Source organism: Chaetodon auriga, chromosome 12, assembly GCF_051107435.1.
Source record: "Chaetodon auriga isolate fChaAug3 chromosome 12, fChaAug3.hap1, whole genome shotgun sequence".
NCBI classification, from domain to species: domain Eukaryota; kingdom Metazoa; phylum Chordata; class Actinopteri; order Chaetodontiformes; family Chaetodontidae; genus Chaetodon; species Chaetodon auriga.
The window spans coordinates 21,524,111-21,549,800 of record NC_135085.1 but is presented as its reverse complement, the minus strand read 5'-3'; the positions used below and the strand labels follow the sequence as shown (position 1 = coordinate 21,549,800).

Here is a 25,690-nt window from a genome sequence, read left to right as displayed (position 1 = left end):
AGTTGAGAAGCTTCATGCAAACAGGGCTGTCAGAAACTGAAGTAAGAGACTTCACTGAATTCAATAATCAGCGCGGAACACTGTGAGACAACAAATAGTTAATTTATTCATCGCATTGGACCTTTGGAAAAACTTAGTTAATGGACTTTTACAAATGACCTGTGGAGGGCAGCAATACGACTTTTGCCGCGTCTAGTCTGCTGCAAATTCATCAGAAGAAGAAGAAGAAGAAGAAGCTAGACCATGCAAAAAAATTCGGAATGGTAACCGGCGTCACTTTGTAAATGTTATGTGTAGTTAGTAATGTTTAAGATAACATTATAGCCCAAGTGAATGAGATTGTCCATGTGACTCGGTATTGTCCAAATTTAGCCTTACTTTGACCGCTAAGCAGTGAAAGCAGACAGCGAAGTGGCTGCAATGTAGCTAGCATCGGCGTTAGCATGTAGCGTTAGCTCCTTGATAGCACAATCTGTCAACAACTGTTTTCACACTCGGTCATTTAGCGACATAATGAGTTAACTCTGTGTCAGGTTTGACAGCGAGAGGGCGGAGGTTAGACTGTTATCATACTGAAACAGGGTCAGTCGGACTTTATGGCATGTTTTGAATATGTTGTTGTGTTTATCGACAGGGTACCCAAGTGAAAGATGTCATCATTAAGCCTGACGCTCCCAACACACTGCTGCTGGACAAACATGCAGACTACATCGCTGCCTACGGCTCCAAAAAGGACGACTACGTGAGTAAATGCATTCTCATCACCTCTCCACATGTGTTTGTTTTCAACCACGGACACCTCTGTCCACTTTGGGGCTGTTTTCGTTGTTTGAGCTGGGGGAGAAAACTTGGCTAAATCTGCTCTCGGGAGCAGAGAGAAGTAAGATGGCAGGAAGTCTTATTAAAATAATGGTATGATGTCAATTTTACAGATGTAAATATTCAAATAATAGGTCATTTTCTCTGGTCAGCAAACTCTGAAAGTACAATTTAATGCCATCTGTGTGAACAGTAAATGATTTAAACTTTAAATATCTGCAGTTATACCATTAATATTTAGCATTAAAGCTCCTGCTGTGTTTTCCTGTATTAATCAATCAATCAATCAATCAATCAATCAATTAATCAATATTCCTTTATTTGTCCCGAGAGGGGAAATTTCAGAATACAGCAGCATCAGTAAAGATTAGTAAAGATTAATATAAGAAGTGCAGGTAATGAAGGTTAAAGGTAATGAAGGTTAAACTTCTTTATTCTTTTAATGAATGAACCAGAGGAAAACCTTTTCTGTGGGCTGTAAACAGGCAGTGCTCTCTGTTCTTTCATGTCCTGTGTGTGTCTGTCCAGGAGTACACGCTGTCAGAGTACCTGAGGATGAGCGGTATCTACTGGGGGCTGACAGTGATGGACCTGATGGGCCAGCTGCCCCGGATGAACCGGCAGGAGATCATAGACTTCATCAAAGCCTGTCAGCACGAGTGTGGAGGCATCAGCGCCAGCATCGGACACGACCCCCACCTGCTCTACACCCTCAGCGCCGTCCAGGTGAGTCCAGAGACAGTCAGCATGAAATCTGACAGACTTCTTCTTATTTTCTTTTCTTTTATCTTCTGAGAGTTTGGAAAGTCAGTGCTTTGCTCTGATTTGACTTTGATGACTCGTCGAACAGGCAGAGAGGGTAGAAATCAGAAATATAAATCTATTTTAATTGATTTTCATCCTGGATGACACACAGAATTATAAAATAAATGTGGTCCTCATTGATTTTTATTTCTATGGTTCTTTGGAATCTTTTTTACTGTAATTTTCTTGCAGTTTCACTGGTTAAAACTGGATTTTCACTGTCTTGAGCAGCCTCATTGTCTGTGGTTTTTAATAAGATTTTTTCTCCTGAGGGATCTTTGTGATCAGAGAGATATTTTTATGGAACTCCCAGCAAAACTTCTCAGTTTATCTGTTAGCATCAGCTTTGTAAATTAGCCTGATTTCTCCACAGCCCTGATGTTTTGGCTTTACTGGGTGTCTGATGTTTTAAAAATGCAATGACTGCATTCTTTAAACATCTCTCCCTCAGATCCTGAGCTTGTATGACAATGTGGACGCGATCGATGTGGACAAAGTGGTGGAATACATCAAAGGCCTGCAGCAGGAAGACGGCTCGTTTGCGGGGGACAAATGGGGTGAGCAAGATTTACTCTGATTTATGTTGAAAACAACATAACATCTGTATGTGCTACTTTTGAAATATACTTGGATATATTTGTACAAATATTGCCCACACTTAAGTACTTGTTGAAGAATATTATAATGGTGTGTTTTTATAATTACAGTTCTTTGTCTTTACAGGAGAAATAGATACAAGATTTTCCTTCTGTGCAGTTGCCACACTTGCATTACTGGTTTGTACTTCATGTACAGTTCTTCTCAAGCATGTGTAACTCTGTATGATTAACATAATAGTATATGAAGATGACTCTTGGTCCTCTGCTCTTTTCAAGGGTAAGATGGATGCAATAAATGTTGACAAAGCTGTCGAGTTCGTCGTGTCCTGTATGAACTTTGACGGAGGTTTTGGCTGCAGACCTGGTTCAGAGTCTCATGCGGGTCAGGTGAGTCCACTGATGTTTAAGACAAGTTTCTAGTTGCTGGTTCGCCACATAAAGGTTATCAGACAGTGAAAGCATTATTCACACAACACACATGTGAGGCTGCAGGCTGGTGTCGTGGGAGGGAGTCTGACTCATAGCTGAGAGGTGGTCAATCCCCGAAACGAACAGGATGAAATTTTCTCACTCTGGAAGGTGTTTGCTATCACATTTACACTCCTCTGGAGCAATGACGTGTTAAAATCCTTCTCAAATAGAATCTCTCACGTCTTCTCACTTCTGTCTGCCAGATTTACTGCTGCACCGGCTTCCTGTCGCTCACCGGACAGCTGCACCAGGTGAACGCTGACCTGCTGGGCTGGTGGCTCTGCGAGAGGCAGCTCCCGTCTGGAGGCCTCAATGGACGGCCGGAGAAGGTTTGTGCTTTCAGATGCTGTACTGGGAAATCAAATGCCACCTTGTCACTGTGAACCGTAGCCCCAGATTCGGTCTTGCTCCAAAAACACCTAAAACATTCCACAGGTAAACAGGTTCACATGATTGTTTGGAAATGACTGCATTCTGTTTTTATTTACAATTTACACAGCACCCAGACTTTTGTGTTTGCACTCATAGAATCTGGAGTTACGTTAAATAACTAATGTTCTGTTGCGAGTTGGCTTCTCCCTCTGAGACGATTGCTTCCCACAGCACACTCAGTCCACAAGAAATCAGTAACCGGTCAATGCCACACCGATGTGTTGCCTGGCAGAAACGCATGACATCACGTCACATGTGCACAGACAGTATAACACCCGATGTTCACCACGAGGGACTGAAACTGGAAAACAACATAAAAACTGCTGCTGTGGGAACCTAATTTAGTTGAAGCTGCTGCAAACGCTATCGAAGCTCAGACTTCAGTCAGCTGCAGCTCGTATACTGACCCCAGTTCTGCTTGTCTTCGCCTCATTCAGCTTCCAGATGTGTGCTACTCGTGGTGGGTTTTGGCGTCACTGAAGATCATCGGCAGGATCCACTGGATCGACAAAGCCAAGCTGCGAACGTTTATTCTGGCCTGTCAGGACGAGGAGACCGGAGGTTTCGCCGATAGACCAGGAGACATGGTGAGCTGTTGACTGCTAGGAGAAACGTATTAGACCCCAAACCCTGTCTCCTGTTTCATCCTCTGCCAGTCTGTCGGCAAAAACATTGAGAACATAATGTAAATGTGCTGTATGTGGACTTTTGTGGACTAATTCTCACAGTCTGTTAATCTGACAGGTGGATCCTTTCCACACCCTGTTTGGAGTTGCGGGTCTGTCCCTCCTCGGAGACGAGCAGATCAAGCCGGTGAATCCTGTTCTGTGCATGCCTGAGGACGTCCTGCAGAGGCTGGACCTGCAGCCTGACCTCCTCAGCTAGCCCATCATCCCACCACACACACACACGCAGACGCACGCGCACACACACACACACACACACACACACACACACACACACAGCCGCCCTGCACACCCCGGCTGCCTCAGCTGGACTCTGGGAGCAGAGAGAGGACCACCACACGTCTTAGTGTTAGCTGACGTCTGCAGACACCTTTCAGAGGCAGGTTTATGTCTCCGCTCACTGAGGACAGACACCCAGTTCTGACTCGATTCCTCTGAGCCGTTATGTCTTTAAACCCTCAACCACTCCTTCTGTTATCAAGTCACTTATGTTGGTTTTAGTGCAAGAGACTGGCTCGGGAAGCGGATATTCTGAGAAATCGTTAAACAACATTCCTTCATTTTTTTGACTTGCACACTATTTCAGTTTGTCTGAGGAGTCCGTTTCCTGCTCTCGTCACCTTTTTAGCTGTCAACCGGCCGAGGAAGTCATTACTGTTCTTAATTATTGGACCGAGGCTCTGATCGGCTCTGCTTTCTCATGTGCTTGTAACTTGACAGATTTGTGCATTTGGGCTTGAAACAGAACAGACGTGCATGATCAAGTTAGCTCTGTGACTGTCAGTCATCTGGTTTAAAGACACCACATCTCTTTGTTTTTCAGTATTCGTCGGAGGGTTGCGACCGTTTTCATGCACCGACTGTTTCGAATAAATTTGAAAAGTAAGAGCGTGTGAAGGGCAAAGCATTCTCATCCTGTTTACGCTCGAGCAGTCGCACCAGCGCTGTTCTAATAGGCCTCACGACTGGAGATGCAGCACAGGAGGAAGCTTGTTTTATCTGTCCCTGCATTCATAGTTCAGACGCAGCGTTTTCAGCAGGAAGTCGAGGACGGGGCAGCGTTATGAGCGTGCCTGAGGTCAAACACATGGCGGTGACGTCTTCTCTCACCTCTTACAGTCTTATCCACAGCCTCAGCCGCACTGTTGGTTCAAATCCATGTCGCTCAGTCCAGCTGTGTCATGCAGCTGTGGGCAGACACACTGTGCATGTGATCATTTCCAAGCATCTTTTTTTTCCTACTAATTTGGTTAAAACACTTAGATTTTTCTTTTCTTCCAGGAATAACTGATCTTTATGTTGCTGCGCTCTCGTGGTCTCCCTGAAAACACGTGTCATCTGTCGGAGAACCGTCCCGCGTTGACATTGTTCCAGGAGATAAACGAATGGGCCGTACCGTGAAAGTGACTGATGGCTGATAAATGTATTAACTGACAATGTTACGCAAAGTCATTAATTGGTCACAGGGTTCAAATCACAGCTCTCAAGCAATCGTGCTGCCTGAAGATGTTTCAGATCTTAAACACAGCTCGGACTCGTAGCTGCTCGTTAAACCACAAGGTCTCGTCTTTGTGTTGCGGGAGCAGCTCTGATCCAAACAGCTGCTCCCTGTTGCACAAATGTATGTGTGTACATATTAAAGTAACTTATTATGTTATCATGGTTGGCAATAAATGTTTCCCTTCAACTGTGATTGGGTTTGTTTTTGCACCAGAGGACTTTGTGAGCAGCTTCTGTCAGACTTAAAGGAAGTGAGCATCCATGTCTGGCTGAGCTGTCACTCAGCAGGTCACTCCCACTGAGATCTCTGCAGCTGCTCAGCAGGTTAGTGCATTCAACTGTTTTTTAAAACATGAACTTACGTTATTGGCTCATTTTGTGTGTGATTGGAGCGTTGTGGTGAATGTGTTTGCTTGAGGCGTGACTGGCAGGACCAAAAGAAAACCAGCTGGTGTGTAAAATGAAAGCAGGTTAGAAAGTGAGCAGTCTCTGGTCACAGTTTGTGTCTTTTACCACCAGGACAGAGATGAAGATGATAAACAAACAGTGGCTGAGGTAGAAGCACAGTCAGATTACTGAGGCTTAGATGTGAACTTTGAGTTATACGTGTGTGTATTAAAGATATTAAAGTTTAATGTAAAATCTTCGTAGGTGTTAAAATCCAGTTAAATTTGCCTCTGTGGCTGGTTTCAGTGGACACCACTAGGTGGCAGTCTTACCATTCAAAATGCAGGTATTTCGACGCGAACTACATCCTTAAGAGAAAATGAATTGCAGGTTTAAGTGAAATCAGTGTCTCATATATAAAACACGCGCAGTGGGACGGACTTGATGGAATCGCTCTGTGGAGACTCTGAGTTTCTTCTAAGTTGTGCTTCTCTCATGCGCATCACATCCGTACTCATTAACTCCAGGGAGGCTCGAGTAATAACACGCGCACCCCAGAATGCCACAACTGATACTGTATGAGAAATTATGCTTCACAGCAGTGGCAGATTGTAATAATGGAGCGGCGTAAAGATTGATTTACTCTGCCTGCATAATTAGAGGCAGGTAATTCTCTCCTACCTGTTTTCCTCCGTGTAATAAAGATAAAGACTCCCCCCCTGCAACGTACAGCCTGATAAGAAAATGACACTTCACCTGGAACAATTTCTGACAACGGCTTTCATAAAATGTCAGACAAATGATCAGATGATAGCACTAACTATGCGGAACATTATTATCTCCATGCACTAATTACTGCATCACAATAGCGAGAGACGCGCTTCATTTTAATATTCTGATGCAGCTTCTGGATTCGTGCTCAGGGACGACTTTGGAAACGGTTGTTTTTCCTCCCTCTCTGGTCATTTTTCAAGACTCTGGTCGTTTTTCAAGTCTCTCTGGTCATTTTTCTTCCCTCTGTGGTCACTTTGAGTCTCTTTGTAGTTGTTTTGCATCTCTGTGGTCATTTTTCAGCTGTTTGTAGTATTTTTATATCTCTTTGAGGGTCATTATTCACGTCTTTGTGACCACTTTGAATTTCTTTGTAGTCATTGTGCGTCTGGGCATTTTTCATCTCGTTTTTGGTATTTTTACATCTTATTGTAGTTGTTTCGTGTCTCTTTGTGGTTGCGCCGCGTCTCTTTGTCATTGTTTTGCATCTCTGTGGTATTTCTACATCTTTCTGTGGTCGGCCTGCGTCTCCGTTTGGTCGCTTTTCAGCTCTTTGTGGTATTTTTACATCTGTTTGTTTTCCTTTTGTGCCTCTTTGTGGTTGTTTCCCATGTGTTTATGGTCATTTTGTGCCTCTTTGTGGTTGTTTTTCATGTGTTTATGGTCATTTTGTGCCTCTTTGTGGTTGTTTTCCACGTGTTTATGGTCATTTTGTGTCTCTTTGTGGTCATTTATTTAACTTTCTGTTAAGAAATGTTCACAGTCACTTCGTGCAGAGTCATTGGTTCAGGGGCCTCTGGGCCTTTACCCTTTGTGGTCATTGTGGTACTTGTGCGTCTTTGTAGTTTTCTGCATCTCTTTGTCTGCGTTGCACCAACAAGGATTCATTTTTAAACCAGACTAAGTCCTGGGATATGCTTCAAATTTCAGTTTCGCTTTTACTATAAATCAAGATTATAGTTAATTTCATTGCACCAGAACTGAAAACTCTGATTTGTGATCCAGTATTAACTTTAAACTTGGCCTACACTTTCATTTTTTAAAAGGCTGCCATTTCGACATGGATTGAACTGAGCTGAGCCAAAGTTAAGAGACAGACCCAGCTGAGTTTTATAATGCTGCTGAATTTCTGTAAAGAGGCTGGACGAGGACCTGTGTGACCGACACAACTCCACTGTCTGCTGAATCATTGGCAGAGTGAGAATTAGAGCCATGGTGAGCAGGCTATCCGAGAGTGTAATTTGGTAAGCAAGCGTCTCCATATTGATTAAACTCCAATTTAATTTCAGTTTACATCCTGGATTTACTAAACAGAGACTAGTTTTTAATTTGGCAACACTGCCCTGCTTAATTTTAAACCACATGTTTCTGATCAGAACTAATCTTTGTTTGTGCTACCTAGTCTTTGTCGTCATTTTGTGTGTCTTTGTCGTCTTTTTGTGTCTCTTTGTCGTCTTTTTGCATCTATTTGTGATCATTTTGCATCCCCTTCTAGTTGCTTTGTTTCTCTTTGTGGTTGTTTTGCATCTCTGTGCTCATTTTGTGCCTCTCTGTAGTCATTTTAATTACTTTCCAACAAATCATGTGAGCAGTCACTTTATCCAGGAGCCCCTGGACTAATACCTGGTAAACCCATTCAGTAATCCATCCATGACACTAACAAGCCAACTACCTGTCACCTGCTGACTCTGCGGGGGAACGAGGGGCTAATCAGATTCCAGGGAGTGGGCTCATGCCACCCTTGGCCAACCCTCCGGCTCTGCCCCTGTTCCTGCTGCATGCATTTTTCATTATGTGGTTTTCTCAGTGCAGCGCGGACCTGCAAAAATATACTGGCAGGCCTGTGAGTTTTTGTATTTATTTGTCTATTTACTCAGTCGATGGGGGAGCAGTAAGCTGTGGGCCCCCGGTGTCTGGGCAGAGACAAACATGCTGGTTGTTAGGCTACTGAGAAACCCCACCGGCTCTCATTAGCAAGGAAGAGAAAGATGAAGAGAAAGACAGAAGGTGGAAGAGAGAGGAAAAAAAGGAAAGTGTGAGTGAGAGATAGAGGCAGAGAGCGAGGAAAGCCGAGAGAGAACAAGAAGCAGAAAGACAGATGGACGGATCGCGGCTTTCACCTCTCTGTCTTATTTGTTCGCAGGGAAGCCGCAACCCATTTTTCCTCCCTCTCCTTTTCTCAGTCCTGTCACCCTCTTGTTATCTCTCAGCACAAAATACTGGGGATTAGTCCAGGCCAGAGGGGCTGTAGCCAAATGCTGCTGAACCACAGGCGCAGCGGACAATCACTTAATAAATGTTTAATTAAAACCGCTGCAGTGTTGTATGTGAATGCAGGGATGACTCACCAGTTTGGTGGAGAATGGAAATGCTCTTAAAAAGTCCACACATGAGATTTCACCCAGTTTGTGCTTCTTATCGGGGATGTGGTGAGACAAGCTGTTGTTGTTTGGCCCCAACAGCTCTGGCAAGGTCTGATTTTACAGCTCAACACTCTGGCATGGACTTTTGTTTGGGCAAAGTTTGCTTTCACCGAATTCATAATTTACCTCGTGTCACTGTGACGCTTTTTACCCATGGAGTTCCTGTCGTTTCTGTCGGCAGAGCAGCTGTTGTTGGTGGGGTTGCTTTGGTCGAAGTTCTGCTCTCCTCTGACATGTTACTCCTACAGGTGTAAATATAGATGTACAGTGCTTTGGTAAAACGTGGGAAAACGTCAGCTGATGTCTAAAATCTCACAACTAAATCGACTCCAGCGAAACGAAGGCTCACAAACAGTGAAGCAGAAGAAAAACAAACCTCCGATACTGCCTTAAAAATAAATTGATCTCTGAGAAGTGCTGAGGCCACATGGGCCGCCTGTCTGTCTGAGAAAGAAATGAAGAAAATACACCAGATCGTGTCGAAGATGAAGATTATTTTAAATCTTAAGAGATTCTACTTTTGAGGAATAATTCAATATTTTGAGATGTATGCTTATTTGCTTTTTTGCAGAAAGTTAGATGAGAAGAATGACACCCCCACTCAGCCTGTACGTTTAATATGAAGCTACTGCTAGCAGCTGGTTAGCTTAGCTTAGCACAAAGAAACCTGCTGAAGTCACTTGTTATAATTAGCTGTTAGCTTGTTAGCATGTAATGTATGTATGGTTTTCAATGTCAGATAGAGGCAGCACGTTCATTTTGGACTGTGAGCAGACATTTTCTCTGCTCACCCTGCGGCCAATCAGAATCAAGCATTCACCCAGACCATGGTGTAGAAGCTAAGCTAACTGGCTCCTGGCTTCAGATTTAATGTACAGACATGAGAGTCGTATCAATCTTCTCATCTGGCTCTCAGCAAGAACGCAAATGAAAAAGTTTCCCAAAAAGTTCAGTTATTCTCTGAAGTAGTTTATGATATACCTGGATGGATTACCGCAGGTCCAGGGCTTTATGGGCCCCTTAGACCGAGCCTGTGTTTTAAGCCTTTGCTTTGGAAGGGATTTTCTTGATGCTGATCCCAATCTGAGTTCTTTATGAATAATTTCTGTTGCACAACCTGAGACCAGGGCACTGCAGCATCTCACTGCACGCTGTACCTGAATAATGATGTATGCGACCAATAAAGATTGGTTTTTGTTTATCTTTTGGAGCATAAGAAGCTGTGCAGCGCATCCTTCATTCAATATATGAACCTGAAGCTTAGGGAGGATTTGAGCGTCGTGTATTTTTCAGCCAACAGCAGCACATTAGAGTTATGGTTCGCTTGCAAAATGCTGCTAAAAAAAACCATTTCAAATATGAGTAATATTTCATATGACAGCAGCCTATAAATATTGTAGCTGGAGTAAACATTGATACTCTCAGCTCTTGGTTAACTTTATTAGCTTATTGCTGCTGAGAGGAATGATGGTGCAACGCCGGGGACAGGATGAGCCTGGTGTTTGGTGTTTGGTGTTTGGTAGAGCGTAACTCCATGTTGGTCATCATGTTTTCATCAAGACGTGATGAAAACCTTAATAAAGAAGAAAATTCAAACTTTTTATCCTGACTTATCTTTCAGTTTTTCAGGAGAAACCAGCTGAAGAACACTTAGCCGGCAGATCCGGACGCCGCTTACATCAGGCAAGCATGACTCAGCACTAAATCTTAAACCTGTAACAGCTGATTTCTTTTTTTTTTTTTTGGGCCACTTGAGGGCAGCAGAAACAGGTTGGGAACATAACATTGACTTCTACGTAAAGGTGGAAATCACGACTTCAAATTGTGTGAGTCAGTGAACGCATCACTGTTGCTGTTGCAAGTTGCTGGTGCTATATAACATATCATATAACTTACACATACCTACACATACAGGTGCTCAGCCCACGTGGAGGTATAGGACACAAGACACATTAAATAATATCGAGCAGAATAGCACAGCAGTGGTGAAATATTTTTCAAACCTGATCATAACTGAACTTTGCAAACAAAGAAATTTGTCTCAGTCTCTACAAATAAAAAAACTTCCTTCCTCAGATCAAGTTTTGTATAATCAGGAAGGACATTTTAAGCAGGAAGCTTCATCATCATATAATGATACCTGATTATGTGACACGTCTTTCTCTCGCATCAGCATCCTGTAATAATCACCGGGAGGCAGACAAACACAAAAGTTGCACTGACACTCACAACACACGGTGATGGTGTCATTTATCAGAGGTTTGTTTTAGTAAAAAGACACAAATAAAATGACCTTAAATCTGCTGAAGGGCAGATAAAAGGGAAAAACCTGATTTTAACCCCCTCAGGTTACTTATTTCAGTCATAACTCATCTTTAAATATGAATATGAATGAATCTTGTGTTTTAAGATGAACCATTCCACGTTAACAGACTGACACAGCGTGCAAAAGGACACGTGCTAATTAGATTTCAATTTATGCTTCTCTTCAGTGGCAGGAGAGACAAATCTGCCATATTGAGTCAAAATGATTCATGCTGGTAAGCCCTCTTGGAAGCAGAGAGGAACATGGGACAGGAGCTTATCTGCTGTTTCTGTAGCTGGAGGCAATTGATGTTTGAGTGCATCCTCTGTACAGAGTTGTAGACTGAAATGCTCCACTTGTGTGAAAGTGCTGCTTGAGTTACACTTTAATCAGGTCACAGTGAGACTATACCTGTTCTAGAAAGCGACTATTAGATTACTGCTACATTTAAAATAGCTCATTAAAAGCTATTGAAGAAGTTAGTTAAACAAGGGTGAATGTGATGATACGAAAATTTGTGTATAATTTCATTTGCATTGATTTCTGTGTGAATTTAGAACTTCTTGTTATTTGCACATTTACATCAGTAAATGTGAGTTACAGCAGATGTACTGCAGTGTGTAGAAGGAACTAAGATGTCTTCTTTCACACACTCATAACCGACTTGTTCAATAATCAATAATTCACCTTTGTAAATTACAGTAGTTACAGCTTAAAAGTTCAGATGTGATGTCGGGGTTCAGGTCAGGTTTGGTCAGCTGGGGCAGCCTCCCTGACATGGTGCTTTCATTTTCTTTTATTAAACATAAAGGCGGGGAAATATGCAAGGAATCTGATGTTATAGATAAAAAAAACGTGTGAGGCTCTGATGAGATACGACAGCCCTGCAGTGCAATGTGAGCAGAGAGTGCAGGCTTCATGTCGGGTTCGGTTCAGGCTCGGTGACTAAACTCTCAGACTCCGGTCGGGTTCGGACAGAAAAACGTGGCACGAGCTGCACTTTGACTCATTGATCCTCTATCTGATGGAAACATCAGTGCTCTCGCTGTGCTGTGAATTGAGAAATCCATGGTGCTGAAGGAGCAGACAGATTTCTAACTGCGTCTTTTTCTGGATGCTCTGTATAGTAATGTTGCCTTCATGATCAAAGTGACTCGTAGCATCATCGTGTTGTCACAGAAGAGTGAGAGGATCATAGAGACACACTGCTGCCTGTTGTATTCCTGTAACATTTCGGTGGTCATTCGGAGGCTTCTGTTCTGCTGAAAATACACCCCCAGACCCATGGTAATCATAACCCACCCATCAGGCCATCCCCAAAAATGAACAAATCGCTGATGATGATTTGGGTGAGAAAAAACTCTTGGAAATGGGGAATAATGTCAGGAAGAGCAGCAGGACAGTCAGACAATAGGTATCATGTGTATGACAAAATGAGAAAATGATCAATATGTTGTAATATCACTGATTGATCTCAGAATATGGAAAGTGAACAACGGCTCCATAGCACTACTACAGGTGAAAAACTCCACAGGTTGCCTTTAATACATCCATACATATAATTTGTGAACTTAGGAGAGCAAAGCTTGTGATGTTTGTAATTTAATTATGGTATAAAACAGCTATGAGCGTTAGCTCCAGGGGCTCCTCTGGGTGCTGAAGAAAGTGAACCATGCAGTGATGTACAAACACCATTATTATTCATGAAGTCCCATCCTCCTCTCTAACTTTGGAGACTATTCATGTTTTTACTGTGTATGTCTTTGTCCATTTCTTAGCTCAGACCGGACTCATTCCCAGACTGACGCGCCGTGAGGAGCGACTTGTCTCCGTCAGCTGGGAACCTCCACCGGAGTCTTTGTGAGTGCGTCTGTCAGCAGAGGAGGAGGGTTTCAGGGAGCAGCGAGGGCATCATCACTCAGGCATCCTCTTACTGGGCTCACTGGACTAAAGCCTGGGAACCAGACCAATGATGACCATTCTCATCAAGCAAAATGAACTCAGGTACTTTGAAACTGAAACCAGAGCCCCGCTTCACAGCGAGGTGTCCAGTATTTTTAGACAAAAGCACAGAGAGAAGAAGCCTGAAATGACTCCATGGTGCACATTCTACCACACTGTATGTCCTTCAGCGATGAGTGAAAAACCCTTTGATAATAGTCAGAAATTACCTTGACAGTTTAGACTAATTGTACTAATTAGACGGCATAGATTTAAATAAACACAGTGCAGCTGTAAACAGCTTTGTGGTTTCAACTTTTAGTCTTTTTTTCCACACTCTTTGATCACATTAAGGATCCAAAGCATCTGTGTGAGCATTTTCTTTTGAGCCGTGTTCAGATATGATGTTTCTGGTCTCTGCAGGTAGTTTTTCATCAGATGTTCAGAAGAAGGTCTATGAAAAGAAAATGACTCCGTTCTGTGATATGGTGTTTTGACACCTTTGTCAAGCAAGAAGTTACCTGTGAGAAATGTGTTTTAATTGAGTCGTTTTTAGCCTCGCTGGTGCGACGGTGGTCCCAGAGGATGAGTCGTTGCTGTTAATGGCCACCACTCTCACATTAAGTCATGCACAAAGGAATTTGATGAGCTGCTTGCAGCTGCAAACCAGTAATATATATTCTGCATAACGTTAAAACGGCTTTGTGAAAACAAACAAACAAAAATGTAATCCTTGGAAAAACATTATGTATTATATTATTTCCTGCTAGTGTAAAATGATTTGTTTGGTAATTCGGTCAGACAAATTGGTTTATTACCAAACAGGTTGTCACATTCAACGAATTGACCTCAGTGTTTTGGTGCAAAATGGTCGCAAAAAACAATCAGAAATTCACAATAAAAAATATGAAAACAAATATTCATTATAATTTATATAATGTATAAATTATTTAAATATGTAAATAAGTATCTGTTTGAAATGAATAGAGCTGTTTGGTGTTAGGCCTGCGTTCTGTACACAGTTGTTGTTTCCAGATGGGTGTCAGACATAAACTTCACACGTGCTGCTCGATGGAGGATAAACCTGTCTGTCATCAGATCTACTGTCCACAAAGCCTATTTTTTATCTTGAAGACTTTCCTGAGCCTGATCACATCCATCAGAGGTGACGGGCTATGAGCCACGCTCTCTTAATCATCCAGAGGTAATTTCAGATGCACGGTCTGCAGGTGACCTTGACTTTGGCTTTTTGAGCAGAGTGCGCACTCCTGAGAATTTAATCCGTGATTCAGAGCTTGAGGATTATTTTCTTCATGCTCTGTTTGAAAAGCTTTAAAAGAGAAGAAGCAGAGAGAGAGAAAGAGGGAGATTTGGTGATAACTCCGATAGAGGTATCGATTTGGTGAGAGGACCTGCTTCACACCTGGCAAGAAGTTTAATGAATGTGCCGACAGCTAATCAAAAGAAGTGAGGTGCAGCAGCAGCCTGTGGTTACCTTCCCATGCATTTTATGTGTGTGTGTGTGTGTTCCTCTTTCCACCAGCGACTGTTTGTACCTCCATGCATTCAGACTTGTTTGTGTCCCAGTAATTACAGATGGTGTATATCAAATATATTTTGAGTTGGAAAGAAAAAAAAAATCTCAGATTGGTTTCTTTCATTTGCAAACAAGACTGACACCTTGGAGGATTTCTATTTACTGAAGGTGTCATGTCATCTGGCAGGAAGGGTGGCTGCAGCTGAACTCAATTACAGGCTCCCATACAGGCAGGCAAAACACAAGAGCAGCATCTGAATAACATGATGGAGAAGACAGACAGGATGTTCGCCAGGTCACTTTTTCTGATCAGTTTCTATAAAAGCATACAGGAAATCAATAGCATCAACCGAGTCATTTCTAAAATATATCTCACCAAAGAAGGTTAACATGAAGTGTGGCGGCTGGCTGGTTGTGTGGCCACACCTCGTGTTCACATCCTCCAAATGGGCTTCATTCAAACCTCTTTCCCTCATGTTTTGTCAGGTGAAGCATCCTTTCATAAGGGTCCAGAGAGGAGTCTGCATCCACACAGTCTGAACTGTTGGACCATGGACTTTGATTTCATGCAGTTAAAGAGCGACAGGCACCAAGAAAGGAGGACGAAACATGAAACTTTACCAGTCATGTTCACATGAGACCTTAAATATCTGAGGCGCAGGAAGCCCCGTCTTCAGTAAGATGACTTCATCTGGTTAAAAAAACACCATGAAGTAACACTCGTAGCCAATTCACTTTGAGCTTCAGATGACAAAAAAAGCATAACAAATATAAAATATTCAAAATGTATTCAGTTTGACAACAGCTGATGTGGTTTTAATTGACTTTAGAATAAAAACACTGGTGTCTGATTGATATGAACCTTAATCTGGGCTAATGTAGCTGCTGAAGTATTGCCACGCACCTGATACAGCAGTATACAAAATCAGGACAGTGTCAGAGTCTGTATTAGTATTCAGAGTGTCTCTTTTCTGGATTGAATGATGCACGTGTTGTTGGAGCTTTGACCCTTTCAGACTGTTTACATTCTCCACCATGCATCTCGTGGCAGGTTGTGCCAGAGCCATCACTCTGCTAAGACATCGATGTCATTACACCAAGTTATCCCATTTTATGTTATGGCAGGTATTAATATTTACTGGTCATAATTTTAAAGGTTGTGACATAGGTTTTAAAGCCTGGCCATAACAGTGAGTGCACTCACTGCACAAGTGGCCCTCTACAAATCAACAGATTCTGTTTCCTCATCAACGCGTCTGCATTTGAAGTGTTTACCTTCTCCCATCCCCGCCGCTTTAAATACTCAACCTGGTTTAATGACGTGAATATTGACAAAGAAAACTTTTAATGCAATAGCAATGTGCATGTTAACAAATGAATTCAGAACAATAATGGCCAATCACTTAACATTTTAGCAGCTAATTTAGTGTGACAAAGCACCTCTGCAGAAACAGCTGATCCTGTCGGCTGAAATCTTCCTGTGTGGTGTTTGCATGTTCTCACCATGTCGGCTCCCGTTTCCTCTGAGTGTTCCGGTTTCCACCCAGACATGCAGACAGAGTGGACTGGATGCTCTAAGTTGCCAGGAGTGCGAATGTGTTTTTCCCACTATGTGACAGACAGCAGCTTGACCCAGGGCATGCTGAGGAAGCCTCCAGTCCTCCTGTGACACTGAACAGGATAAACCAGATATAGAAAACAGAAGCATGGCCACAATCACTGCTGTTTGCTGTAGCTTCGTAGTGACTTGCTTTTAGGGTATTTCATGATCTAATTCAGAAAAGTTTCCCAATTCCAACCCTGAATGCAACTTTTGGAGGCCAATAGTCTCACCGAGTATTGCAGTTTCTATCTGGATCTCTGAAAGGTTTCCATCAGTTTTGTTCACTGCAACACTTCTGCTCTCAGGGGAATTCAGCGCTGGAAGAAAACATATATCTGCAGACCCAAGGTTATCACTTTCCATACTGTCTCCCAGCCAGAGCAGATAAATATTCTTAGGAAGGGTTTTTTTCTTGATAAAAAACACAACTGACATCCTAGAAGTGGCCCTCTATTTGTACCTTTAAGGAAAACAGACACCTATTTTATTTTATTTTATTTTTTTTTTTGGCATGTTGTGCTGAATTAACAAGGACAAAACTTTCTTTTATACGCTGTAAATTGATTTTCTTTACTATTTACAAAAATCTCACACGTTGCAGCATCCGATCAGCAGGTGGCACTATAAGCACAAACACCGAGGGACAGGCGCGGCTCGTGCTTACTTCAGGTACGCGCTGACAACACTATTTTCCTCCATTCCTTCCTTCATTGCTTACAGGTACGAAAATATGTTCAAAAATGAATTACTAAACGTCTAGCTATCATCATTGAGTCGCGTGAAATGTTGAAGAAATGTGTTATGAAAGTTATATGTGAAAAGAGTTTTTGTATGACATGTTCGGTCGAGTGAAGCCAGTTAGCTAGTACGGTTAGCTAAGCTAATGCTAACGGTCGGGAGCTCCCCCCCCCCCCCACTAACGATAAAATATTAATTTTACACAGCTTCTTTACGGATGTTCTGTAAAGCAAACAGAAGCAGTTGCAGGAAGTCATTGATGTTTAAATGTGTTTTCATAGTTTAGAACAGTTTAAACTGTTGCGTGTGTTTGCTAATACCCGTGTAATGGCGGTATCTCCTAACAGCCCGACCCCTAGCATGGCAGAAGCTATTGTTAGCACGGTTGTTGCTATAAGAGCAGTTTAACTGTATTCTACATTAAAGGGTCAGTCTGCAGAATTTTACAGATACATTTGCAGTTACACTTACAGGTGTAAATTCATTGTGATTGTTTGGCAAATGTAAATGTATATTGTGTCAAGGGAAATGAGACGTTCACTTAACGACACACATGGTTATACAGGAAGATCAAAAGGTTTTGAAGTGATTATGTGTAAACTGCATGAGATTATTTTTGATTAAGAATGTTATGAACAAAAATAGATGTGTTTGTGTTACTTTATGTACCTTAGAGTAAACCTGCGTACGAGCAGATAACAGTATTTTTCTGCGTTTCTGTCTTTATTGCACCGCAGCTCGTTTGCTGCTGGCCTGGGTTCCTCTAAGCCCGAGGCCGGTAACACAAGCACAGTAGCCTCCACATCAACCTGCTCCCTCAGTGTCTTCTCTCTTCTCTGGTCCATGGATATTTCCTCCTACGCACCTGTCCACAAGAAAATGAAGGTGTACATGAGCTTTTACAGTTCAGATTCGGCCTTTCTCCTTCATAACTCCACCAGTTTTGACTCTATTGTCAGTAAATCAAAAAAAAAAAAAAGTTCAGGCATCATTGATTCATCCTCAGTTCATTTTTAATCCTCACCACGTGGAAAATCAGCACCTACCTTCACAGTTTGTCGCTGTCACAAGTCCTCTTGGATGCTGGTCTAGTTCAGGTCGAGGTGGAGCATTTGAAGTGGCTGCTGGGTTACTGTCCTCTTCGCTATCATTGTTAGCATTGTCAGGCTGTTTACTAGCGAACCAATATTTGAAAAATGTGTGTCCCACGTTATATTAATCTCTTGTTTATGATAATTTCTTTGTGCAACACTGTCTATCATATAACTTGCTATGACAACATAGATCTTTATATGTTGATCTAAATATAAATGTTCATCTAACCCTTTTAGTAATGCTATGTGACTGGACATGTAGATTCTCTCCAATCCACTGAGGTTGGTGAAGCACCAAACAAAGTTGAGTCATCAGCATGCATAATTACATCAGCTTTTTTAATAACACAGTTATTTATAGAGATTGAAAATATAACTGGCCCCAAGCAGCTCCCCTGTGGAACACCGCAGGATATTTCTTACTGTCAGAGAAGCTGCCATTGAAAACACTCACTGTGTTCTGCCAGAGAGGCAAGTCTTCATCAGGCAAGAGCTAAAGGTGAAAAACTGAAATATTTGAGCCCAGCAATTAGAAAATAGTTCAGTGCTGCAGTAAAATCCAAGAGCACAGCCCCAACTAGTTTCACGTTACCCATATGTTTTAACTGTTTATCAGTCATGTGTACTGTTGCAGTACTTGTAGAGTGCCCATGTCTAGGAGTATTGATGTAAGTAGTCCATTTTTACTAAAATAATTTAGCACTGATTGAAGGTTATCTTCTCAAGTCGCTTACCTAGCACTGGGAGTATACTGAGCCAGTGGGACATGCTTTTCAATCTTTGGCTAAAGGTAAAATGTTAGACTCTTTCCCAAAGCTCTGGTGTGTTTCCACTAAGTAAACACCTATAAAACAATATGGCATATTGGTTTGGAAAGCAGCCTAGCCACAAATGAAAAATGTTCCATCGAGGTAATCTATCCTGGGCAATGTTTCATCTGAAAGAAAGCAGCATCTCCTCTACTTTGTCCTGGCAAACATAAAAAATGTAAAATCACATGTTTTATCACTCATAATATTGTTAACAAGATCTCAAATCGTCCCCATTGGCTGACTTCTTACACATTCAAATATTTCATTCATTTTTTACTCATTTACAGGGCTGTATTTTTAAAAAAAATCTTTCTCTTTGAAGTACTTTAACTCACTGACCTTGTTTCTCAACTTGCAGTAAAGGCTTCTATCTAAAGAGCATCCTGATTTCTGAGCAGCAGCCTTGTCATTGTCCCTTTGAAAGCATCAAAGATCTCAGCTCGTCATTGAACCGTGCTGCCCTGCTGCCCTTTACAGACCTTTTTATGAGTGGAGCATGAATGTCCAACAGCTTCAATAACTTACACATGGATATTTAAAAGCATTAACAAGCGCAACAGGGTAATAATTTGTATATTTCACACATTGAAAAAGACATTTTCGAATATTTTTAGAGAAAAGAAAATTATAGTCCACCACTAGATGACAACTGCATCCTCTTTGTAAATACGTATGTGTATATATGTGTTTGTGTGTGTGTGTATGTAAACTATGTTTAACCCTGTTACAATATCATAGGAACAATTTCAGTGCATTGCTAGAGAAAAGAACACCAAAGCAAGGTTATAACAACCATGGATAAATTAAGATAGAATAATAAGCTACATAAACACAAATAAAATGAAACATAAATGGGTAACTAAAATAAGTTTTCACCTAAGGAACCTAATATGAATAACTAAAATAAGAATATGTTGAGGAGGGGTTCTGTTTTTTCCATTTGCATGACTGAATGTGACATTTACTCACAATGAAAATAATATTAACCAGGTCAGCTCTTTCTTTAGAGAGATTTTTTGCATAAACAACAATTTGGAGTAAGTCGAGTGGTGCGATAACATACTTTACGTTCTGAATGTGCAGGGTCAGCCAAAACTGTGATGTGACATCAGGCAGAAACAACAGGGGTAAACCTCAAACTGAAATCTTCTTTTCAAAGCTCCTGCAGCTGGACGGTGAGCAATGTTCGATTTTAAACTCCTCAGTTTCAGCAACAGTTTAAATATTTAGATTAAATTATCTGAGTTGGTTATATCTTTGTCACTTCTTCTCATGCTTTTGTGTCTCTTCTGTAAATACAGACATACCAAAAATCATAGACTCCTCTCAGACTGGCTTGTTGGAAAAGTCAGGAAATCAGCAGTCACGTGACGCAGGAGGGGGCGGGGCTCTGCGTCAGCGCCGACCAGTAGCAGCGCAGCGTCGGTCCAGGTCCCAGCAGCTCCACGGAAAGAAAAAAAAAAAAAAAAGCCCGAGACAGGAGACGAATAACGGTACACTCCAATATTTATGGAGGCGAGCCCGCATTTAACCGCACCGCATCTGTGTCCTCTGGTGGTGCATTCATGAATAAAAGTCCTCGCAGACGGACGCGGTGAACGGCGTTTTGGGGCTGACGAAAACAAGCGGTCCACCATTGTCTGCGTAGAAATAAGAATGGCCTGGATGTGGAAGGTAAGTGGGGGTTTCTCTCTCACATACATTAGGGTCCAAAAAGGGGGAATGGAGGAAAAAACACGAGGAGCCAGCTGACGTGGTAGGCTTTACGTCCGTGTGCATTTCAGCAGATGTGGGGTGAAATGTGAGCTGCGGTGGCGGCGGTGATGCTCCGTGGAGGTAATTAACCCTCCTCTGGTTCCTGAATGTTCGCCTGGTTTTTTGGACCCAGAATTTGTTTTTTGTTCGTGCCAGTGAAGGCAAAAGCCAGGCCCTGGTGTTTGTTTCTGTGTGTGTTTGTTTGCTTGCTTTAGCAGTCCGTGTTTGTGTTTATCTCTCGCGGGAAAAGCAGGCACATGCAGGCCATCCAGCTGTGTTCACAACATCCTTCATGACACGTTCAGGTGCTAACGGGAGGGGCTGAAAGAGATGGCTGAACAGAGAAAGTTCACAAAAGTTCATCAGTAATTCGCACCTTCTTAGTCTTTGTTTAACCTTTTCAGTTTAGTTAATGTCTGCAGTTTACAGATGTGGACACCCGCAGCACTGTGAGAGCTCCAGGTGTAGTGGTTCACATGTAACACAGAACACTGAATTTGTATTCATTTGGCCTGCAACTACTTTTTTCCAATTCAGAAAAAACTGAAAAATATCCATCCCAGTTTCTTAGAGTTCAAGGTGACATCTTCAGATAGTTATGTCTGAGCAACACTCTAAAATCCAAAGGTATTAAGTTAATAAAGATATAAAGTAGAGAAAAGGCGAAAATCCTCACCTGTGACAAGGTGACATAGCTTGTTTTATCCAGTCAGCAGTGCAAAACCAGAAAAATACTGCGTTTACCGTGATTTAAAACAGACAACAAGCAAATCCCTACATTCGAGAAGTTGAAATTAACAGTGTAGCAGGAGGCATCAAAACCTGTCAAGTATTGATTCTTACTCATGTTCATTTATTCTTTCATCAGAGTTATGATCATTTTGCTAACTTAGCCTGTGTTTTCTTCAGGTGATGTTCTTGTGCAGCTGCTTTGTGGTTGAATTTTTAAAAGGGTTTTATTGAACAACAGTATTTAACTCTTTAATCCGAGGCATTGAAAAAGTCCGTATTTGGTGTGGGGCTGCCGCTAATTCATTACCGATTAATCTGCCAGTTATTTTCTCCAGTTATCAATTGCTCAGTCTGGATGTGAAAAAGAGTAAAAAATACCAATCGTGCTCTTAAAGGTTTGGAGGATTTAGTGACATCTAGCTATGACTTTGCAGATTGCACCCAGCTGAATACCCCTCGCCTCATCCTCCCTTTCTAAGCGTGTGGAGAACCTTTGGTGGCTTCCAAACTCGTGAAAAATATGGAAGATGCTCTCTAGAGCTCTAAAGTTTGGTTTGTCCCTTCTGAGCGACTGTAGAAACATGGAGGTACAACATGGCAGACTCTGTGGAGGAGAAACTGCTGCTTCTGTAGACAGAAAGAGCTCATTCTCAGGTAACAACAACACAAGTCTCATTTTCAGCTGATTATATGCTGATGAAAACATACTTTTTATCATTACATTTCTGCCATATTCTGCCCATAGACCCCCACAAATCTCACACACTGGACCTTTAAAGCCCAAGGTTTTGTCCAGCCAATGAGTGAGTTCAGTGTACTATCACTGAGGGTGAAGAGAACGATGAATGGATTATCAAAAATAGTTGGAGATTATTTTTGCTGATCAACTAATCGATTGCAAAAATCACATAAAACAAACTCAAAACTTTGGTCTGAGCCCACGTACTGCATTATCAAACTAATTTCATGTGTAAAATGACAGTTAAACCTGCTTTGAACTACACATTTGGGCAGTAAATTACAGAAAAGCATGTGATTGAGGTTGTGATACAGTGAAAAGATCTTTGTCTCTGGTCCTGCTGCTGTTTGAACAGTTGGTGTTGTTGAACTATCGAGCATCATTTCTCTTCCTTCAGAAGAATCTGCGAGTATATTCTTCCACCATCACACAGTCCGTCACGGTTTACATGCTATCATAGTTTGGTTTTGTCAAGCTTTGTGGTTAATATTTATTTTATTGTGCCAAAGTTGAACGTTGTCATTGATTTAAAGGCACTTCTGTTCCTGTCAATCCTCCGACGCCCACAGGAAGGAACGAGAGTCTCTGTCAACAACGCGTCACTTTACTAACTCGTTCAGGCTGTTTTTGTTATGTGCGACAGGAGATAATTTCACACTACATTTGACACTGTTATGTTTTAATAAAAAGGGAAAACATAATTACAGGGTGCAGATTGCAGAGTGATTGAAGGAAACGTAAACTAGGAGTGGACAGAAGTAAATGAGCTGTGACTGAATGAAGTGACACCAGTATTCTTGTTTGCTGTCAGTTGAGTTGAAAAATGGCTGAACATTTAGTCCAGTGTAGTGTAGTTTACTCTGGCTTCATCACATGGTCAGCTTGTCAACTCATTTAGTCAGCTCGCTGCTCGCGCCGTAGTTTTAGACAGTTACATGTGCATATGCAGACAACACTCATGCTCCTGCGTGCAGTAGATTGTTCCTCTTGGCGTTTCCCTGCTCTTCTGCTGAAATAGCCCGCTGTGATTCTTCGTGTAGAGGATGGATAGATGGATGACATGATGATGGATGGTTGGATAGATGAACTCATGTATCTACTCAGCTTATCCCTGCTCTGCTTTCCGATCTTTCCCCCTTTCTTGTCTTGTTTCTTCTTCTTCTCAAACCTCAAATGAACAGAAATAATGTGATGGATGTATGGTATTTATGTTTGTTTCATGCATTTACTTGAGAAAGCTTACCAGCTCCACAGGTCTGATGATTTTGCCTGCCGCCATTTGTGTTTTTCTAGTGGGCGTGGGAGTGAAATTTGAGTCACATGCTTCATGTGTGGCTTAATTTATTCCATTAATCTCTTTCTATTGCACCTTTCTGTATTTTGTGTTTATTGATATGCCATCTTTCCTACCTCAGCCAAGTCTAAAAACTTTTTTTTTTGTGCAATATTTTGACTTAAAATTGCTTAAAATCTGCCATTTTCACTCAGGTTTTTTATACACAAATTTAAAATGCTTATAAAAGAGGTGGATGGGAACACTTATTGCAAAGAAGTACTTTTTAAAAAAAGATTAAGTAACAAACTAGAGCCTAACTGATAAATTATATGGGCCATTATATAAGCTGCTCTTAGGTAATTGCAGAATAGGATACAGAAATCCTGAAGACATGTTTGAGGTACTTTGAAGTACCCAGAGAGCTCTGACTGTAGAGCTGTAAGCCATAAAATGTTGTGCTCAGTTAGTGTCTTGGTCACAGTTCTTAAGTTAAATTTAATTAAGGGCACCTCATCATCAATGATGCCTTCAAATGATTCAGTGTCATCTTGTGAGCTCCTGTCACAGGTTACATCTGTTTTCCTTTCAGAGCTTCTCAGACTGAATCATTTCAATAATTGAGGGCTGAGCAGGTGAAACTCTCCAACCTTGTGCGTGAGTGTTTTGTGTGTTGTGTTTTATGGATTCGCAGAGAGAGACAGTGATGTGGAAAACAGGTCTACTGTGACTCTCCATAGTCCTACAGTGCACAGTTTGTGTCTGATGATATGTTTAAGTGCATGAGAGCATGCTTTTCTTTGCTCTAGTATGGTTCATGACACTGAGCGCTGTTTGACTCGCAGTGTGCTACTTAGTTCATGTTTATAATTGGTGAGAGAGGCCTGCAGAGAGAGCTCTGACGTGCAGGCTTCCCCCTTTGTTAGCTTGTGTTTTAATTGGAGTGAGTCCATCCGTGAAGAACTGTGCTTGAGCTGGGAAAGGCCGCGGCTGTTGTCCTCCATCATAACAGTTCAGGTTGAGCTCTCCATCATGCACCATCTAAAAATGGTGATGCTGCTGTTACTCCTAACTTCATATGGCAGAACAAGGCCAGCAAAGCAAGTTTTTCTGATGCAGTCATGCGGGTAGATACTTTGAAAGTACACTTAACACACACACACACAAAGGAGATTTCAAATTAATTAATGAATTCACACACAAACACGTCATCGCCTGTGTGTGTCGGGAAGTGTTGGAACAGCCATGGGAATGCAGCGAGTGTCCCAGTTCTTAAGAGTTTCAGGGATGAATGGCACTTCTCTGAGTCCCCCTTGTCCCGTGTGATTGTGTTTCAGCAGAAGGCAGGCTGATAAAAAGTGCCCCGTTGCAGGTTTAGAGAAAGCGCAGGGCACCGGCAGGATGTTGAATGAGGCTGAGACTCCGGTTTATATTCAAAGGTTTATCAAATCCGTGCTCAGGTTTCCCTTTGTGCCTTTGTTTTGAGTGTGAAGTTTGCATGAGATCTTTGGGAATCCATTGTTTTAAAGTTTTCCCTCTGACTGCACAGAGTCCTAAAGGAAAAGCTGAATTCATTTTTAATCCTACAGCAGATAGATCAGGTACCAATAGTTTAACAGATATCCTCATGCATTAATGATACTTGAAGTCGCTTTATTGAAGTTTAGTTTTACTCAAATATATTCTAAATATTTCAGTGCTTAATGGAAATTCATCCAAATTCAATATACAACAGGAAGCTAAAACCAAGTATTATGTGAAATGTAAAAATGTAACAGTAACACTCTGGTCTTAATAGTTACAGTCAAAGTGAACTGAAAATTAGTAGTTGCTTAAGACTTATCGGTAAAAATTGTCTCCAGGTGGTGTAAATTTTTGGTTATGATTGACATTTTTAGTAGAGCTAGACTGATAAATTGGCTGATTAGGCTCATATATTGTGTTGGTTTCTAAATAGAAACCAACACAATATACGAGCATAAGTAGTAAGAAATTGCAGTACAGAAATGCCGAGACTAGATTTGAGGTCATTAACACCCAATTTATTCCTGGTATTAAAATAGGATCTATATCCGGATCCATTATCAGATAGTAAACAATCCAGTCTTGCCTTTGTGTTTGCGCTCGCTATTTTTAATGCATTTTCGTTACCCTCATTGCAATCGGATCTCTGCCTGCAAAGCCTGCATGTGAGTAATTTTAGGTGGTGGTAAATCAGCCCCAGACTCCCTTAAAAAAAACGTGGAGTTTTGTGAGTTGTTGAGCAAGA

The 25,690-nt window shown here is 41.7% G+C and overlaps 2 protein-coding genes across 2 annotated transcripts in view; both read left to right on the top strand.

Annotated features, from left to right (window-relative positions):
- The first annotated feature begins 193 nt into the window (after positions 1-193).
- On the top strand, positions 194-5,504 carry rabggtb (Rab geranylgeranyltransferase subunit beta). Its single transcript, XM_076745699.1, has 9 exons — positions 194-263; positions 635-742; positions 1,348-1,545; positions 2,075-2,180; positions 2,347-2,399; positions 2,499-2,609; positions 2,897-3,022; positions 3,563-3,712; positions 3,870-5,504. Exons 1-9 carry the CDS (start codon positions 261-263, stop codon positions 4,008-4,010), a joined length of 996 nt encoding a protein of 331 aa, XP_076601814.1. The 5' UTR covers positions 194-260; the 3' UTR covers positions 4,011-5,504.
- Positions 5,505-20,329: 14,825 nt separating this feature from the next.
- st6galnac3 (ST6 (alpha-N-acetyl-neuraminyl-2,3-beta-galactosyl-1,3)-N-acetylgalactosaminide alpha-2,6-sialyltransferase 3) overlaps positions 20,330-25,690 on the top strand; it is a 76,928-nt gene continuing 71,567 nt past the window's right edge. The window contains exon 1 of the mRNA XM_076745855.1: positions 20,330-20,596. Coding sequence (XP_076601970.1) covers positions 20,579-20,596 — 18 coding nt within the window. The 5' untranslated portion in view covers positions 20,330-20,578. The remainder of the gene's footprint in view (positions 20,597-25,690) is intronic.